A 21150-nucleotide genomic window follows, 5' to 3' on the forward strand; every position below is an offset into this window, starting at 1 on the left:
CTGATCTAGCCCAAGATGATATTTTTAGATGGCTGTTGCTCTCTTAAAGGACCATTGGGTAGATCAATGCACAAGAACACTGAGCAATAGACGTGAGTCATTAGTAAGCACAGAAAAATATGCTTATTCATAGGCATAGAGTCAAAGAATGATGTCAACCTAATCCAGCATTAAGCATGTTTTTTTTTCCTGGGGATTCCACATTTGGAAACACCATCACCTACAAGTTCCCCTCCAAGCCACACGTCATCCTGACTTGGAACTGCATCACCAGTTGAGTGATAGTTGGTGGATTGAGCAGAGGGGGTCAAAATTCTGCAACTCCCTTCCCAGTAGCACTGTGAATGACCTAACATCCCAAGGACTGTAGCAGTTTAAGAAGGCAGCTAATCACTCCCATCTCAAGGGCAATTAGGGAAAGGCAATAAATGCATCCCTTGAATGAATTTAAAAATGTCAGTGGAGCGGATACTAAAAGTCAAAACTGAATATATTTAGCAAAACAACTGGGTTGAAAAGTCACTTAACACCATGGTAACCTTTAAGTGATATGAACAGTGCTAATTTTTCAAAAAATAAAAGCATGGACAGCTCAAAATACATGGTAAGCATCTGAAAGAAAAAGCTTGATTAACATTTTGGGTGGGACTCGTGTTCAGAGCTGTTATTTGCATTTCTGTTCCTTTTTATAACTGTTATTTCCGTAAGTTGCTACCACCTCTCATGAGACCCAACAAAACATTTATTGAAAATAGCATTTCCTGGGTAGAATAAGCAGTAGAGATAAAATCATGGGATCAAAGGACTTTATGTGAGGCAGTCTAGTCATTCGTGCCGAGAGCTGGTCTGGCAGGCAGACAGTCAAGAGTTCAAGTCCCAGGGCTATGCCTGGATAAGTTTTTAGGCTATTTTGTTGTCAAGCTTGCTGCCCTATTCACGACGTAGCATGGAGGTGTCAACCCATAAGAGAGGAATAAACTTATCCCAATGGTATTGCTGGTTGTCATACCAGCTGTGCAAAGTAGCAAGAGTAGAGACTTTATGGATGAAGTGAATTCAAATATAATTATTTGTAAAATATAAAACAAACCACAATTTCATATTTGGTGTTCCTTATTAGATTTCCATTTTCAAGCTGGACTCCCACACACAAAAAGACATTGCATGACAATGGATGAAATCAGCTGTTCTGACTATGGTCAGTTGCTTCCCTCACCAATCCTTCTAAAATGTGATTAGTATTTTGCAGTGTGGTGAAGGATTCTGTGTCACCAAATGCTTGCTCATTCCCCCACCCCCCAACCACCACCCCCTCCTTTAACTCAGCAAACTTTTCTCAAATTTGTCATCTGGGGAACTTTGAATCCAAATAACAATTAAAACACTGATTGAAACTCTGGTATTAGAGTCAGGAAGCAATATCCAACAGACTGAATATAGTAGCCATGGTACTTGAAGTCTCCAGGATACATTTCCACATTTACATCCTAGAAGAAAGCCTTATTCGTTGGATGTGCACACTGGGGAATCTCATAAAGGCTCGGGTATGCTATCAACAGAAAATCAGGGCAGCCTGTGTCTCATTTCCTGATATAAAACTCCCAGAAAAATGAAGTTTCACACTAAGAATGTAAAGTGGGATCTTATCCTTATTTGCTAGAATTACCCTCCTATTGAGTAGTTTCAGATCTGGTTACTTGCACTAAACACCATTGCCTGTATGTTGTGGTCTGAATCTTTCCCTATATGTTAGGCCATTTAACATAGATTGTGGAGAGTGTTTAAAGAAGCCTTGGTGATTTTCTACAATGCATCATGTAGATGGTACGCTCTGCTGCTAGTGTGCATACGTGATGGAGAGAGTGCATGTTTGTCAATGTGATGCCATTTAAGCAAGCTACTTTGTCCTGTATAGTGACAATGGGAACTGCAGATGCTGGAGAATCCAAGATAATAAAATGTGAGGCTTGCTGTGTTCATCCAGCCTCACATTTTATTGTCCTGTATAGTGTCAGATTTCTTGTGTTGTTGGAGCTGCAGTCATTCAGGCATGTAAGGACTATTCCATCACACTCCTGAACTTGTCCCTTATATATTGAGGATAGACTTTGTCAGGTCAGGAGATAAGCTATTATTGCAGTATTCCAAGCCTTTGATCTGCCTCAGTATTTATATGCCTAGTCCAGTCAATTTCTTGTCAATAGCAACCCCCAGAATATTGATAGTGGAGGTTTCAGTGATGGTAATGCTATTCAATATCAATGGACAATGGTTAGATTCTCTCAGGTTGGCATTGCTCATTGTTTGACACTCATCTGTTGCAAATGTTACTTATCAGCCTAAGCCAGAATATTGTCCAACCTTGGTATATTTGGACATGGATTTCTTAAGTATCTGAGGAGTCGTGAATGGTGTTGTACATTGTGCAATCATCAGCGAATATCCCCACTTTTGACCTTGCAGCAGCTGAAGGTGATTGATCATAGAATACCACCCTAAGGAACGCCTTCAGAGATATCCTGGTACTAACATGAATGACCTCTAATGACTACACACATCTACTTTTGCATCAGTATGACTCCAGCGAATGGGAACTTTTTCCCAATTGCCTTAATTTTATGAAAATGCTTTGATGCAATGCTCAGTTAAGTATAGTTTTGATGTCAAGAGCAGTCACTTTAACCTCACCTCTGGAATTCAGTTCTTTTGTCCATATTTAAACCAAGATTGCAAAATTCTCAGGAGATGAGTGGCCCTGGAGTACACTGCTCATCAGTGAGCAGGTTTATTGCTAACCAAGTGCTTCTTGTTAGTGCTGTTGATGACCTGTTCCCTCACTGTGTTGATGGTTGAGAGTAGATTAATGGGGCAATAATTATCTGATTTTGGTTTGTCCTGGTTTTAATGCGCAAGACTAGCAAATTTCCATATTTCCTGATGGATATCAATGTTGCAGCTGTACAGCAGACATTTTGCAATTTATGAACAACACAAACTACTCACAATGTTATAAGAACTCACACTTATACGTAGTCTGGCTTCTATGTTTACTAATGTTACAACTGATTACATGAATGTCACTGAAAGTAACTGACAGTAATGACGACATAGTGCACTGATTCCAGACACTGTGACTACTGAAATGATGTAAGGACCTTTATACTGGAACATCACATGACATAATGTCACCTAACAATTTAAAAGGTATTCTCCTTCCTAGAATCCAATAATACAATGTTCCTATTTTTCCTTTGAAGAATGGGAAACGTATCCCAATACAGTTGTATAAGAATGAACATGGATATGTCATCTCTACACAATAAAATATGCTTTAACAGACAGGCGGCACAACTGGATCCAGTGCTTATACATTTGTAACAACTTGCCTCTTTGTTGTGCTTCCTGTTATCCTGGGTGGATGCGTATCATTTGTTTTGATTGTGTGGTGTTGTCATGAAGGATACTTTCAGTATCTTGGTGATTTTGAGATGGGTAGTTAATCATACAATGCTTGATTATGTTATCTATTTCTTCACAGGATTCAACTATTGTTTTTAAAACATCACATGATGTACAATCCTTTCACAAACTCAAGCGTTGACCTGAAAATCTCCAAATTTTATCTTTGTCCTGGCTCAGTTTGGGGCAAATGTTCATGCTCATTGCTCTGCTCTTGTACCATTTTCTCCCTTGTTTCCAACAATGGGCCGTGCAATATATGTTTTGGGTGCTGAGAATTTGGAATGGAAAAAATATGTGGATTTGATTTCTAAACCTGAGAGCTGCCAGTGAAGTTGAACCATTGTCTTGAAAAGTGTTACATAGATTTAACATAGTTAACCAAATATCTTGGCAGGCTGCTTTGCACTTAACTATTTTGGATTTTACCATACACACAATGCATTCTGCAAAACCATTAGGTTGGGGTTAGTATGAGGAGGTAACATGTTGAAAATACCACTTCCAACATGACTTGTAGAGATAGACTAGGGTACCGTCACCAAAACGTAATCTCGTCCTTGGACATTGGAAAACATCAATCAAAGTGACTCAGAAGGAATTTTGTATGAAATGAAATGTTGTATTGACAGTTGAATTTGATGGACTTGATATGTTTCACATGACTTAATCAGTTGATCAAAGTCATTATTAATACCAGGCCAGTAACGAACCCATGTGCCAATGTCTGTTATTTGTTTGGAACCCATGTGACCTTTTTTTTTGGTTTTACACATCCCCTCATTGAGATTGTAGAATAATCACTTCTTTACCTGGATTGCTGGAGAAGAATAGTCATCTCTGTATGACCAGAAAGAATGTACTAGATCAGGGTCCTGTTGAATGTGATCAGGCTGACCAGTGATGATAATCATTTGTCCTGTTGCAGCTGGTCTCATTGGACATAGCTTGCTGAATCTACTCTCCTTGAGTATGACCAAAATGAGTGAGATTGATGTGGGGACAATTTTCAAAGCCAGTTCTGAACGTATTTACTTGTAGGGCTAAACGAGTACATTGTTCTTGTAATGATTTGGAAGTTGGCCAAAAGCATCAGAAAATAATCATCTGTGAACCTAGTTCGTATTGTCTTACCAAATTGTATCCTTGGATCTTCACCAGTAGTTGTTAGAGTCATGAAGGGACGCTTGTGAGAGGCGTCCGAAATAATTTCTAACATTTTATAGTGGTATGAACAATAAAATACTGCTAAAAAAGTTTGTAAGAAACCATTGCATTCTGAAAAACAGACCAAGAGTTTGTTTTTCAATGACGTGAAGGTGCCGTTATTGGATTGGGGTGGACAAAGTCAGAAATCACATTACGCCAGGTTATAGTCCAACAGGTTTATTTGAAAACACAAGCTTTCGGAGCCTCAGTCCTTAGTCTTCCTTCAGGCATTCTAAAGAAGGACTGAGGCTCTGAAAGCTTGTGTTTCCAGATAAACTTGTTGGACTATAATCTGGTGTCATGTGATTTCTGACTTTATTTTTCAATGTAGGAGAAGTTTTCCTGAGCTGTTTAGAAGGAACCTCGAACCAAATTCAATTGGCTTGTCAACCTGTAGTAGACATGCATTGAGGCCTGCCTGGGATGCATCTACTTCCAACACGGTGAGTGTGGCAGGATCATAATATTGAAGAACATATGCTGGATGCTAGAGCATTTTTGATAGATTGAAAAATATGGCGGTGCTCTTCCTGTTATGTGTATGATGTATCTTGGCAGCTGAGATTGTCAACAGTAGAGACTTTTGTGGAAATATTTAGAATATATGGGGATGAAAAGTTGAAGAAACTAAGACACTTTTGTAAGTCACTTTGTTTTGTGATATGAGCAACTTCTATTTTGGTAGGATCTTGTCCAAGAGCATTTGACTAATAAATTGATCTGATAAAATTTATATGGCTCATGTTGACATGATACGACTTGTTGGAAATGGGGATATGTTTCCTTGCTGTTGGCATGAACTGATTGAAATTTCTGTCATGCTCATGTTTAGTTCTTCTGAGAACTGCAATGTCACCTGCGATACAGAGACAACCCAACAGATTCTCAATTGTACAATCCCCATGTTGCTGAAATATGTCCTGGCTGACAGATAATCCACATGGTAACCTGAGGAAACAATCTCTACTGAAAGATGGTCTTAAAGTTGTGAATCTTGTGACTCTAGGGAAAGATATCTGGATCAATATCCATTTTTGGGATCAATATATCGCTGCATCACCTTCAAAATTGTCAATACAGTCAAACCTGTCTGGGTGGAGGTCAGTCAGGTCATGGATAAAATTGGTGTTGAGGGCTAGAATCTTTGGTGTTGCCACTGACAGATTTGTTACCTCAGGGATCATACTTATATATCGATCTGTGTATGTTGGTTGACCAATAATAGCTGATTCAGCTATCTCAATAATGTAAAATGTTTCAGGGGTCCATTCCAATAAGCCATATTGACACTGAAGATAGAAAATGTCAATGCTTGACATTACTTAGCATGCATGAACTGCACCACGTTGTACCAGTTACCTGAGTATATTTCATGTAAGATGTATAAGGGGATGGTATTCAAACTTGCATCAATGTCAATCTTGGCTTTTAGCGCATGTTGTCCATTCATTTCAGGGTATATCATTTGAGTGGACATAAAGGCTTCAGCTTTTCTGATTATTATCCATATGGTGTGTGAAGTTGACCATATGAACTATTTGACTGGGATCTGCAAGCAAGAACATTGCAGACACCTCTTGGTCTTCATTGACATGCTTGTGTATGTGAATGAGAATGTGGAAACATTCCTGGCATTATTCCTTGCTTGATTTTTCTTGACATGCCCCTGTGCAATGTGTTGCACTTTGGGTTTCTCTGGGCACTTGAGTTCTTACACATTTTAATGTAATGTCCTCTTGTAAAACATAGCTTGCATAGATCATAAATGTTGAACTCTGTTTTGGTGTGAACCAAGCCGCATATCTTGCAAGATTTGAATGTTTTTATCACCCTGTTAATGGCTACAATTCTTGTTGCAGAATCAAGTTCTTTTAGAAGTTTTTGACCATCTAAAATTATTCAGGCATGCTAGCAGTGATTTTGATAATATGTTCATTAGGTTTGACTAGAAGTACCTTTTAAAAGAATTTGATGAATGCAGAGGCGATACCCATTTCCATAAAACTAAGTTGATTTTGGTGAAAGCAAATTTCTTATCTTTGCATTGACATCTACCTTGAAATTGATTGTTTCAGCTAGCTAATGCCAGAATGACATGAACTCAAGTCTGAAAGTTCTGAAATTGATTCAAATATTAAGCTGATGCCCTTAAAAATATTAGAAACTGTTCTGAATCTTTGCAGTCATCATTAGAAATACCTGAGAATGTTATTCTTCTTAACCTTTTGTTTTCCAATGTTTGACTCACTTAGTTTTATCAGCTATTTATTGATCTGTGAAGTCAAGGTTTATCCTTTCTTTAAATAATTGAAATTCCGACAGAATGTCGATGAAGCTCCAATCCATGTGCAATGTTTGCTTTCCATCTTTACTGTGCGGTTTTGTGCTCATTAAAAATGTCTAGACGCAAAGGATCTACATTGCAATGTAATGCTTTGTTTTTTATTGTTGTTGGTCTCTCTGCTTTTGTATCTTTCTTATTACTGCTGCTTTAATAGTTGCAGCTTTAAAAATATTTGAGCAGTGATTGTACACGGCATTGTCTCCAAAAGAGATATCGGGATAATACCACACGTGTACCTTTTGTGGTTTTCATGCCATTTCTGAAAAAATGATCAGTGGAATCATCCAACATCTGGAAGCAGATAAGGTCTTACTAATAAATAGAATATTTCTTATGAGCGCATTTTTTTCTGCATTTTTTCTGAAGATCACTTTGCTAGATCAGAGCTATGCTAGCCTCCTGCAAATCAAAATTTTTATGAAACAGGCACACTTTGGCCTCGTATTTTTTTAAAGAGGGAGAGAATACTCATAAAAGTTTCTCCTCCGTTGAATTTGTTATGCTCCAGTGCAGGTTGTCATCTTGGTTTTAAGTTGTAAACTTCTTCTCTGAATTCAGAGTGCTGTTTAGAAAACAGAGCTCTTCACGTTGCCACACTACTATCACCTTTACAGTCTTTAGTGCCAACTGGCTTCCACCAGTACTTAGTTTCTATCACTGCAACCATGATGAGTCAAACCATCATTTCCAGCCTGATATAATTTGAGTGTTTACCTATGTTAGCTCATGTAATACATTCAAGGAAGATCAGATTCTGGTCAAATCAGATGACATGAAGTCTATTAATAACATTAATTATTTATATTGTTACAAGAACTCAGATTTATACATAGTCTAGCTTCTATTCTTACTGAGGCTGTGGTTATGCTACATGACTGCAACACTATAAAAGGCTGACTACAATACACATGTTCTATTGCAGGCAGCTTTATCAATTAGTCAAATAAAATAAAAAGACAACCTTATTGGATTTTAGTTCATCTCAATATGTTGCTCCACTGCTCAAGGGGTTAATCAAGAAAGGACAATTGGAAACTGTAAGGTTAAGATAATAACAATGGAATGTGCTATTTGTAAAACAAAAGCGATAAGTTTAAAAATAGTTGGGAGAGAATGCTTTGCAGAAATTCAAGGAGGTGTCCACTTCTTAACACAGATTTTTTGGAGGTGTGAGGATGAAACACATACAGAATGGAAATAAAGGAGAGGTTCAGAGGATTGGGGTTTGAGTTTGCCACTTTGGAGAAATTTGGCAAGATTGTAGCAGCTAGAGTCTGGGCGGCTGTTTTGAGAGCTGTACCTTTGGGGAAGCAGGTTTAATCTTTTCTAAACCAAATAATATATTTAGATCACGACTACGAAGGATAGCATCAAAAGTTGAGGTAAGAAAAGAAACTTACTTTCCCTTCTGCTGCACCCCCTCCCAAAACTTTAGTAACTGCTAAGTACAGTTTATGAAATAGATTTGTCAATGTTAATGAGAACAACCTGAAACTGCATGACTCCACATACTGTAGGTCAGTAAAGCTACAACTTGAGACAGTAACTGCATGTGTCCCTGAAATATTGCTGGATTCATCTCAGTCTTCAGTTGACAGCTTGTTTTAAATATATGACAGATTCCATTCACTTGCTGATCTATGCAGTGTTCCTTCACACTAAGATAAAGAATGCTTTAATCTGAGGTGCCACACTCATCATATGCTTACTTCATCATATCAGTACTTGAACCTGGAACTCGGCAAATGATAGTATTCAGAAACCATCAGTTTATTCTGCCCACATGTGCAGTTGTTTGAGGCTCTTTCTCAAAAGGATTTGATGAATAATGTTCCCCTGACGGAATATTGCCTTAAAAGCATGTTGAAATAGTCAAGAACACCCTATAGAAGCATTTTTGTGACTGCAATCTCCAAACTTTCCATTAACATTCAACAGTCCACTGGTCTGCCTTTTAAATCATGTTTTTCCTAATGCTTACCAAATGCATTACAACAGGTGCTAACTTCCATCCTCTCTAACAACAACTACCTGCATTTAGATAGCATTTTGACTGTAGTAAAACATTACAAGACGTTTCATGGAAGGGTTATCAAAAATGCTTGACATTTAACCAGTCAAGGAAATACAAATGAAGATGTAGGTTTTAAGGAATGTCTTCAGACAAGGAAGAGACAGAGAAAGGACATTGAAGAGGTTTAAGAAAGAATTCATTTTCTCAGGGTTGCAACAAGTGAAAGCATATCTGTCAGTGTTAGAGATTAAAGTCAGGGAGGCACCATAGGTCAGAATTGAAGAACACAGAGATTCCAGTCATTTGTGAAGGTTATAGAGAGCTTACAGAGATGGGGATAAAGGAGCCATGGCAAAACCTGAAAATAAGGATGACAATCTTAAAATTGAGGCATTGATAAACTGGGAGTCGATATATCTCAGCAACCATAGGGTAAAGGATGTAGGACTTGGCCATATCCACTTAGGATATGGCCAAAATGTTTTGGCTGAATATACATTTAAGGTGGAAACTGAGAAGGCAGCCATAGACCACTGGAATATTCCAGTCCAGGGATAACAACAATCTGGATGTTGATTTCAGCAGCAAGGGAGCTGAGACACAGTGGAGACAGGTGATATGCAAGTAAGTGGTCTTAATGGTAAAGTGGATATATGGTTTGAAGTTTATCCCAAGGTGCAATAAGACATCAATGTGGCCAAGGGTCTAGTTAAGCCCTAGACAATCATCAAGGAGAGGGATGGGGTAGCTGGCTTGGAAATTGCAGATAATGACTCTGGTTATCCCAATATTTAGTTGGAGAAAGATTTTTCTGGTTGGACAAGCAGCATGACAAATCGGTAACAGCAGAGAGGTCAAGAGAGATGACAGGGTGACAGATTTGGGTGTAATCAGCATAGATGTGCAGCTAGACCTTGTGGTGATGATACTCAAGGGCAGCATGTAGATAAGAAGTAATAGCAAGCCAAGGATGCATCCTTAGGGAGCCCCAGAGATAATGGCACAGGAGCAAGCAGAGAAGGCATTGTAGGGTAGGTAGATTAGCCACACTAAATTTCCCCATAGCGTCCAGGGATGTGCAGGCTACGTGTGGTAGCCATGGGAAATGCAGGATTTTGGGTATAGGGTGGGGCGACATCTGGGTGGGATGCTCTTCAGAGCGTTGATATAGACCCAATGGTCCAAATAGCCTTAATCTGGGCTGTAAAGATTGTATGATTCCATGAAATTGAACAGAATAATCTGTATTATGTTTTCAGGGAAACTATCTCAAAAATGGAAGTTTTATCTAATTTTGATGCTGTTATTATATTTCAGTTGCCTTGGAGCTATACTATACAACAATCTCCCTACGTTGTTCTACCTGGCCTTTAAAAGGTTTAAAATCTATAGATGATCATCTGACCTTCTGCTTCTTTTTATGACTCGGTGTTATATCTTGCGTTATAATTTTCCTGCAGTATTCGTTTGGGGTTTCTGTGTAGATTGTTGATATGTATAAGGTCACAGATCGAGTCCCTATCCATCAGTTCAAATTGATTGCCTAGTTTTTCTACTTTTAGAGAACCAGAGCTCCTCCTACTGGACAATCAAGAAATATGGCCCACTGAAGAAGGGTGGCTGGAATTTGACATCACAGCAACAAGTAACGATTGGTTGATGAATCCTCATTATAATCTGGGTCTGCGGCTTTGTGTGGAGACTGAGGAAGGTATTGTACTTAACGGTCACATATTTATGTTCCAAGATTAAAATAAGACACTCTATGTTGCAATTACTTCATTATTTTCGAGGATTTTTGTAAAAAGATTTCACTCCAACCCCTGGCCCCGACAACTAAAGTTTATGGTTCAAGATTTGTATAGGTCTTTTCCTAAAGCATGCCTTCAATGGAAATATTAACCAAAAGTGGATGTTTTGTTCTGTCATTGATTCAATTCTCACTTATTCCAACATGAAAATTTCATGGTTTGTAAGGCAATTTTAAGATGTGCATAGTTCTTAAGCAACTGTGCATCTGGTTTATTAGCACATGTAACTATATCAGGTTATCTTCCTTACCTCATTAACAATATAGCTCTGAGCATTTGGAGGAAGCGTACTGTTCTTCACACAGCATTGAAGGGTGGAAACGTGGCTGAAACACCGACTGCCAGTTCTGCCTCCTTTTCCTTATTAATTTTATTTGCTGTCACCTCCAAATGAGTTTTTTTCTAATTGCATTTTCAAAACTCACCAAACAAAATCAGTAGATGTGTTTTTTAAAATAGAAATTTAACTTTCTTTCACCCATTTTTAACATCATTATAGTAGGCATGAATAGCAAAACCCTGAACAGGATCTTGCTTTGTGAGTTCACCACTCACCCCTTGACACTGACCTATTGTTTAGATGAGCACTGGAGAGAGGAGTAAAATCTGACAGTGTCCATGTATACTCGCTGCTACATATTCAATATTTTAATTTTGCCATTGTAAACCTTGTAAAGACTTTCCATTTAAATTATTTTAAGTCAAAAAAGATCGCCAAAAGATCATAGAACTTAGAACAGTACAGCACAGGAACAGGCCCTTTGGCCCACCATGTCTGTCCTGACCACGATGCCATTCTAAAATAATCCTCTCTGCCAGCACATGGTCCATATCCCGCTATTCCCTGCCTGTTCATTTCTCTGTCTAAATGCATCTTAAACTTTGCTAACATATCTGCTTCTACTACCTCCCCCAGCAACGAATTCCAGGCACATACCACCCGCGGTGTAAAAAACTTTCCTCGCACATCTCTTATAAACTTTCCCCCTTTCATCTTACGCCTATCTTTTAAGTATTTGACATTTCCCCCTTGGGAAAAAAGTTTCAACCATCCACCCTGTTATTGTTTTCATAATTTTATATACTTTTATCTGGTCACTCTCAGCCTATGACACTCCAGCGAAAACAGTCCAAGTTTGTCTCACCTCTCCTTATAGCTAATACACTCCAATCCAGGCAATATCCTGGTAACCCCCTTTTTACCCTCTCCAGAGCCTCCACATCCTTCCAGAACTGTACATAATATGTGAATGTGGCCTAACTAAAGTTTTTATTCATCTGCAATATGACTTGCCAACTTTTATACTCGATGCCCCGAACAATGAAGGCAAGCATGCCATATGTCTACTTTACCACCTTATCCATTTGTGTTGCCATTTTTAGGGAGCTATGAATTTACAACCCAAGATTCCTCTGTATGTCAATGTTTGTAAGGGTCCTGTCATTTGCCATGTGCTTTTCTCTTGTATTAGACCAACAAAAATGCATCACATCACATTCGTCCACATTAAACTCCATCTGCCATTTCTGCGCCAAACTTCCCAACTTATCTACATCCTGCCATATCCTGTGACAACCTTCCTTACTATCCATAACTCCACCAATTTTCACATTCTCTGCAAATTTACTAATCAGATTACAAAATTTTCATGCAAATCATTTATATATTATTTCAAATAAAACAGGTCCCAACACCACTCCTTGCAGAACACCATTGGCCACAGAACTCCAGTCAGAGAAACACCCCACAACAACTAACCTCGGTCTCCTATGGCCAGGCCAATTTTGTATCCAATTGCCAACTTACCATGGATCCAGCCTAACACAAGGGAACTTCTCAAATGCTTTAGTAAAGTTCTCGTTGTCAACATCTACAGTCCTACCCGCATCAATCATCTTTATCACTTCATCAAAAAATTCAATCATGTTTATGAGAAAAGATCTCCCCCAAAAAAAGCCATGCTGATTCTCCATAATAAGTCCATTGTTTTCCAAATGCAAGTAAATCCTGTCCCTAAGAATCTTCTCCAATAATTAACAGATGTAAGGTTCACTGGCCTATAATTTCCTGGATTAACCCTGTTGCTCTTCTCAAACAAAGGAACAACTTTGGCTATTCTCCAGTCTTCTCGGGCCTTGCCTGTGGCTAAAGAAAACACAAAGGTCTCAGTGAAGGCCCCAGCAATCTTCCCCCTTGCCTCATTCAGTATCCCGGGATAGATTCCATCAGGTCCTCAGGGACTTATCTACCTTAATGTCTTTCAAGACCCCACATCCCCTCCTTTTTTAATATTGTCATGTCCCAAAATATCAACATACCTCTCCCTAAACTTACCATCATCCATGTCCTTCTCCTTGGTGAATATCAATCCTAAGTACTCATTAAGGACCTCACCCACTTCCTCAGGCTCTATCCATAAATTCCCTCTTTTGTACTTGAGTGGACCTACCCTTTCCCCTGGTACTCTCTTGCTCCAAATTAGCCTTCCCTCAATTTAGTACTTACACCCAAGGACTAGTCTTATCCTTATCCATAACTATCTTAAAACTTATGGAATTACGATTACTGTTCCCAAATGCTCCCCCACTGAAACTTCGATCATCATTCCCCAATACACAGCCTAGCAGCACCCTTTCCCTAGTTGGACTATCTACATATTGTTTCAAGAACCCTTCAGGATGCATCTCACAAATTCTTCCCCATCTGTGTCCCTGGCACTGAAGGAGTCCCAGTCAATGCTGGGGAAGTCAAAATCAGACACTAAAAACAACCTTTTTTTATATATCTCTCCTTGATTTGCCTTCATGTCTGTTCCTCAATCTCCCACTGGCCGCTGGAAGGCCGATAGTATAACCCCATCATAATGATTACGTCTTTCTCATTCCTGAGTTCTACCCACGTGACCATATGTGTCATCCAAGATGTCCTTTCTGAGTACATCTGTGACATTCTCCTTAATCAAACTTCCCTGCCTTTTTTACATGCTTCTCTATCTCACCTGAAGAACACAAGTAATAAAAATTCACTGCATTTCTGCAGCGTATCAAAAGTAGGTCAATTATTTTTTTCCTATCTATAGTCTGCTCGTGCCCTGTGCCTGGTTCAAAGAGCTGACAACTACAGCTTGAGATTTCTGATGAAGGGTCTAGGCCCGAAACGTCAGCTTTTGTGCTCCTGAGATACTGCTGGGCCTGCTGTGTTCATCCAGCCTCACATTTTATTGTCTTGAACTACAGCTTGATGGCTGCTAATGCAATTCTCAAACCATCCACAACATGGGGGGGGGCTACTGCAGTGGTCTTGCAAAATGGTTCCTCTGAACTTCCCTCCCAGATTTTGGGGAAATTGACTGTGCTCTTTACAGAGGTACAGCTGAGACTAGGAACATATCATATAGTAATTTAGAGATGAAATTATGTAGCCTGCTACTCTAAGGTACAGTAGCATAAGGCACGCAAATGCTGGGCTGCTATGAATCCCAATTTTATATATTTTAATGGCTGTATGTTAGCAGGAGGTTCTGGCTGCAGGATTTAATGCTGCAGAAGCTAATTATGTGCTAAAACATGAACATCCAGCATAACAAAACTGAAGATTGTGGAGAACAAATCCAACTCAGTGAGGGCAGGAAATTCAGCCACTCATTTTGCAGAACCATAGCCTTTTGGTTTCAGAGTGACATCAAACAGAAGTCTGCCTGCTCATTCTCGGAACTAGCTGTGGGGCCTGGCTTGGACTGGTAAAGACAGAAAGAAAAATATATAAAGATATAGCATGTTCTGGCAACACAAATTGACTTTAACGTGGTTGACAAATAGGGGACAGCTATTTCTAAAACGTGAGTTAGTGTTGGCTATAATGCAATTCCATGGAGTAGGCATCTTGGTGTCAGGAGCCCTTTGCTAATGACACCTACAGTATTTTTGTACAATGCTGTGATTATGAGAGTCCCAGAGAAATTCTCCCTGTCAGCCTTCACTAAAACTGAAAGTAAAAGCCAGCAGGTCTGTTATCAGGAAAATCAGGGTGTAAAAGAGAGTGAGAAACAGCACATCTAATTTACCTTTGAAGGAAACCCTGTTAGGCACAGGACCTGGGTACAATAGGAGGCTCCAACAGCCTATTTAAGTAACTAGCCAGGTCCCCATGGTTGACTTGTGTTTCAACGTGATTTTCCCATCTTTGCTCCGTATCCCTGGATCCCCTTGTGGCCTGGTGATAAGAGTGCTGAAGGAGTCTGAGTTGCTAGGGCAACAAATGCATATGTATAGGTTGCAGTCTGGAGCTATGGATTGTGGCAGTAGAATCTCCAATGTTCTTTTAGTCACATGGCTGACCCGGAGTCTCTCCCAATCTTACAGTCTGCCACTGTGTTGGAAGAATTTGCCAATTGATAATCTTTTTAGTCACTTTGTGAATGCACCTTCCCTGGCCAATGAGCTCTGAGGCAGGATTTGAACCTAGATCTACAAAGGCTTACACCTTTCATAATGTCAGGATGTTACAACGAGCTTGACAGCCACTGAAGTATTTTTGAAGTGCAGTCATAGTAGAAAATACAGCAGCTAATTTTCACACATCACTGTCCCACAAGCAACAATGTGACAATGACCAGACGATCTGGCATTGTGTTGCTGACTAAGGGATAAGTATTGATCAGAACACCTGGGTAACTGTATCAGAGATAATAGGAACTGCAGATGTTGGAAAATCCAAGATAACAAGGTGTGGAGCCAAATGAACACAGCAGGCCAAGCAGCATCTTAGGAGCCGGAAAGCTGACATTTTGGGCCTAGACCCAGGTCTAGGCCCAAAATGTCAGCTTTCCGGCTCCTAGGATTGTCTCAGCCTGTTCCTGCCCCACCGAAAGCCCTGGTTGACCCATTGTCTCAGCCTGTTCCTGCCCCACTGAAAACTCATCTCCACCTATCTGGACTCCATTTTCTCCCCTTTGGTCCAGGAGCTCCCCACCCACGTCCGTGACACCACCCATGCCCTCCACTTCCTCCAGGACTTCCAATTCCCTGGCCCCCAACACCTCATTTTCACCATGGACGTCCAGTCCCTTTACACCTGTATTCCTCATGCAGATGGCCTCAAGGCCCTCCGCTTCTTCCTGTCCCACGCCCGACCAATCCCCCTCCACCGATACCCTCATCCGCCTGGCCAAACTCATCCTCACCCTCTACAACTTCTCTTTCATTCCTCCCACTTCCTACAGACAAAGGGGGTGGCCATGGGTAACCGCATGGGCCCCAGCTATGCCTGCCTCCTTGTAGGTTACGTGGAACAGTCCCTCTTCCGCACCTACACAGGCCCCAAACCCCACCTCTTCCTCCATTACATTGATGACTGTATCGGCGCCACCTCTTGCTCCCCAGAGGAGCTCGAACAGTTCATCCACTTTACCAACACCTTCCACCCCAACCTCAAGTTCACCTGGGCCATCTCCAACACATCCCTCACCTTCCTGGACCTCTCAGTCACCATCTCAGGTAACCAGCTAGAAACCGACGTCCATTTCAAGCCCACTGACTCCCACAGCTACCTAGAATACACCTCCTCCCACCCACCCTCCTGCAAAAATTCCTCCGCCTCTGCTGCATCTGCTCCCAGGATGAGGCATTCCACTCCCGCACATCCCAGATGTCCACGTTCTTCAAGGACCGCAACTTTCCCCCCGCAGTGATCGAGAACGCCCTTGACCGCGTCTCCCGCATTTCCGGCAACACATCCCTCACACCCCGCCCCCGCCACAACTGCCCCCAGAGGACCCCCTTGTTCTCACATACCACCCCACCAACCTCTGGATACAACGTATCATCCTCCGACACTTCCGCCATCTACAGTCTGACCCCACCACCCAAGCTATTTTTCCATCCCCACCCTTGTCTGCCTTCCAGAGAGACACTCTCTCCGCGACTCCCTTGTCCGCTCCACACTCCCCTCCAACCCCACCACACCTGGCACCTTCCCCTGCAACCGCAGGAAGTGCTACACTTGCACCCACACCTCCTCCCTCACCCCCGTCTCAGGCCCCAAGATGACCTTCCATATCAAGCAGATGTTCACCTGCACATCTGCCAATGTGGTATACTGCATCCATTGCGCCCGGTGTGACTTCCTCTACATTGGGAAAACCAAGCGGAGGCTTGGGCATCGCTTTGCAGAAAACCTCCAGTCGGTTCGCAACAGACAACTGCACCTCCCAGTCGCAAACCATTTCAACTCCCCCTTCGATTCCTCAGATGACATGTCCATCATGGGCCTCCTGCAGTGCCACAATGATGCCACCCGAAGGGTGCAGCAACAGCAACTCATATTCCGCTTGGGAACCCTGCAGCCCAATGGTATCAATGTGGACTTCACCAGCTTCAAAATCTCCCCTTCCCCTACTGCATCCCAAAACCAGTCCAACCTGTCTCTGCCTCCCTAACCTGTTCTTCCTCTCGCCCATCCCTTCCTCCCACCTCAAGCCGCACCTCCATTTCCTACCTACCACCTCATCCTGCCTCCTTGACCTGTCCATCTTCCCTGGACTGACCTATCCCCTCCCTATCTCCTCACCTATAGTCTCCTCTCCACCTATCTTGTTTTCTCTCCATCTTCGGTCCACCTCCCCCTCTCTCCCTATTTATTCCAGTTCCCTCTACCCATCCCCCTCTCTGATGAAGGGTCTACGCCCGAAACGTCAGCTTTTGTGCTCCTGAGATGCTGCTTGGCCTGCTGTGTTCATCCACCTCCACACTTTGTTATGCTGCTTGACCTGCTGTGTTCATTCAGCTCAACACCTTGTTATCTCTGGGTAACTGTATTGCACTTTTTGGAAATAGTGAGGACAGTTGTGTCAATCCGAGAAGGAGCTGCGAAGCTGCTGCCTCAGTCAGACCAACCCGTGTGAGCAGTGACAGTTGTGTTATCTGATATGTTACACGTTTTTTGGTGGTCTGCCCCTAACCCCACTTTTCCCTTCAGTCAAGTTATTTCTATAGCGCAATTTTCTAGAACAACTGGAACCCAACTATCGTGTTATAGCAGAAACCTCTGTGTCCTACTTTTTGTGTTTTAAAAATCCATGTGATATTTTGTGTAATATTGAATAATTTCCTAATTATTTACTACTCTATGTTAAGCTCCTGGACGCAGTCTAGACCCTGACTCTGTTGGGCTGATAGGACGACGAGGGCCCCGTTCAAAGCAGCCATTCATGGTAACCTTTTTCAGAGCAAGTCCAGCACCTATTCGTACAACCCGGACTACAAAACCACGGAGAGGACGTAAGAAGCACAACCAGTCACAGGAATCCTGTGAGAGACTACCTAGCACAACAGGTAACACCGTCAATATGTGTCCGTAACAAAAATCGTTCAGATTAAATTTGTGCTAAAAATGAGTCTAATTTTTCCTTAGTTGTTATCCTCAGGTCATGAAAGACATACTATTGTCCATTAGCCCGCTGAGTTAGAATAAATATTTCAAGTTGTAATGTAATTCACTTTTGATTTCGGTGCAAAAACATTGTGATTTACTCAAAACACTGCATAAATTATTGGCAATAGGTTGGGTAACGTTACTGTGCTTAAGGAATTCACAGCAGAGAGAGCAAGGATAGAACAGCTCATGTGGAGAACGTGTAAATTATAAACAGAAATTAAAAATCTTAAAAAGCTTCTTTTAAATAATCAGGCATAATTAGAAATCTGACAAGAAAAGAGGGTGAAATTTAACTCCCCCTGCCAGAAGTAATTTTGGAGGTGATGGTGGCAGTTAATTGGACAAGACTGCTAGGTTGGAACCCTGTTGCTTTCCAACTTCTGCCCAGTTAAGTCCAGGCCAGGAAGAGTTGCAGATGGCTTTCCCATCCAGAAGTCCTTGCGTGGACTTGATTTGAACCAAAGATGAGTGGTGAAGTTGGTACCTGGGATGCACAAAGGCTTCCGGGAAAGTCACTCATTCAAAGCCACTTTGTGCTGGGAGAGTTGGTATCAGAGAGGGCATCCTAAAAATCCAGTCCCCTACCCTTGCCTCTGATCCTCAACCCCCACTGTTCCCAGTGGCATTGATAGCAACGGACAGCTGCCAGCTTCTGATTGGCCAGCTACTCTCATAGGCAGGATTTCCACACCTGTAGCATTGATTCCAGAGTGTGCCCATCACCTGTGCCTTAGCCAGTATCTAATATGATTGGCCTTCATTAAAAGCTCATGGCCTGGATTAATTCTGCCCATTGTGTTCACTCCATCACCCATGAAACAAAGAATCTCCTGTGAGGCTGGTCTGGAACTTGTTTCCACATTGCTTATTTAAACTCAAAGACAAGTGGGTTAGTTACCACAATATGATTTTTTTTTGTTTTTGTTTTTTTTAAATTATGTATATTAAGCAGCCCGTTATTCTGGAGATCACAGGCGAGTATGTAAGAGACATGATCTGTATGTTAGCTTCCGCGACCTCGGCTGGCAGGTAAGGTGTCTCTATTTCTGTGATGTGCAGAAAATGTGTGTAGGTGTCTTTATTGTGTAACCTTGTGAGTGAATTGGTGACTGCAGCCCTCCCAGTTTTCAAATATGGGTTTTGTGTATTTGCATTAGTGATTTGCTTGTTCTTAAACAATTCATTAATTTTTGACTTCACCAGTAATTGTTAACTAACAGACGACTGTTTCCACCAGTACCATTTGGATATATTTCCTATTTCAAAATTGTTATTTGAGTACACCCATTTCTTTCTGTGAGTACAACCTATTGATCACATGCATCATGGTGTGCTTTCTGTCAAATTTATACTTGGCAGCAAATGGTCAACATGCATGTACCTGCCCTCACATTCACTGTCACACTTTTTAAAAAGTTCATTAAATTCTTGCATTGTATTGCTTTTGTAAAGGCCACAAACACAACTATCTTCTCAGGAGATCAGAATACACAGGCTATGGCTTCTTACCATAGCTCCAAATTTCCAGAAGCTCTCATAGTTCTCAACAACATACATAACATCATACAGATAGATTTTGGTAGGCCCAATGAAAGCAGGATCTCCCAAGATGCTAAATATAGGAGCCTCTTCGTACTAATGAAGGAATATAAGTACCAGTCACTACTTCAGTCATCGGGAACCTACAATCAGGAATAACAGCAATTCACAGCTTGCAGCTTCTCACAAACTAACAAGTGGTAATCATGCTCCATATTCATACTAAGAAGGTGTATATGGACTTAAATTTTTCACTTGCATGCGGACGTGACAATATAGTTGCAATCTGTAGTTTCATTTGTGCATTTTATGGTTTTCTTGAAAAATGCCAGAATTTTCAGTGCACACATTTCAACTACTGTTTGAGTACCCCCAAAAATTTGGACTGCCTTGAGCATTAGTACATTTTATTTCCAATCAAAGCAGAGATTAGGGAATGGAGTCATCAACTATATAACAGACCCAGCTGCCAGATTATCCCAAAATCTGTCTTGTGTTGTGACAGTGCTGTCATTGACATGAATTTAAACCATGTCGTGTCTGTGAAAAACCACAAATTTTCTTCTCCAACTGCCTGACCTGCTAACATTAAAAAATATGGGTGATACATATTGAATTTTTGATTTCAGGAAGATACAAATATAAGTTTATTAGTTAAGAAGACAAATGCTTCATTATTGGGAAGTACCTGAGAAGTCGAAGCAGTCAACCAACATCTTAGGTGTTGGTGCCAATTAATGCAGTCACATACTGTTTAGATCTAGATTCAAGTTCTAATGCTTGATATACTAGATTCATCAAGAATACAATTACATCTCATTTAACTTCTGTTTACAAATATAGTAAAATATCTAAACTTAAACTTTTCATAAGTTATAAGGAGTGAGGAAAGGCAGGCCAGCTCAGTCTGTCACGCAAGTTATACGTCAAGATCTAATCTATGGATATCCAATGCTCATACTTTCACCATTAACACTAATCCTGTTTGATTCAGAACAAAGTGTAAACACCAGAGCATAACTAAGACGTATGTATAGGAAGTAATTATTGCACCAAACACTCAACTCTTTTTATTTTTATCCTAAAACCGAATTATCTTGGATTATAAAATGAGGCTGGATGAACACAGCAGGCCAAGCAGCATCTCGGGAGCACAAAAGCTGACGTTTCAGGCCTAGACCCTTCATCAGATCTGATGAAGGGTCTAGGCCTGAAACGTCAGCTTTTGTGCTCCTGAGATGCTGCTTGGCCTGCGGTGTTCATCCAGCCTCACATTTTATTATCTTGGAATTCTCCAGCATCTGCAGTTCCCATTATCTCTTATCTTGGATTATGTTCC

General features: G+C 41.0%; 1 protein-coding gene across 2 annotated transcripts in view; it reads left to right on the forward strand.

Moving 5' to 3' along the window:
• LOC125464857 (bone morphogenetic protein 7-like) overlaps positions 1 to 21150 on the forward strand; it is a 75764-nt gene that overhangs the window by 48369 nt on the left and 6245 nt on the right. Inside the window, exons 3-5 of one of the 2 annotated variants that reach the window (XM_048557704.2) lie at positions 10589 to 10737; positions 17972 to 18169; positions 19222 to 19301. In XM_048557704.2, the coding sequence (XP_048413661.2) occupies positions 10589 to 10737; positions 17972 to 18169; positions 19222 to 19301 (427 nt within the window). The remainder of the gene's footprint in view (positions 1 to 10588; positions 10738 to 17971; positions 18170 to 19221; positions 19302 to 21150) is intronic. The other variant, XM_048557705.2, reaches the window with a different exon arrangement.

The sequence above is a fragment of the Stegostoma tigrinum genome, chromosome 24 (genome assembly GCF_030684315.1).
Source record: "Stegostoma tigrinum isolate sSteTig4 chromosome 24, sSteTig4.hap1, whole genome shotgun sequence".
NCBI lineage: Eukaryota > Metazoa > Chordata > Chondrichthyes > Orectolobiformes > Stegostomatidae > Stegostoma > Stegostoma tigrinum.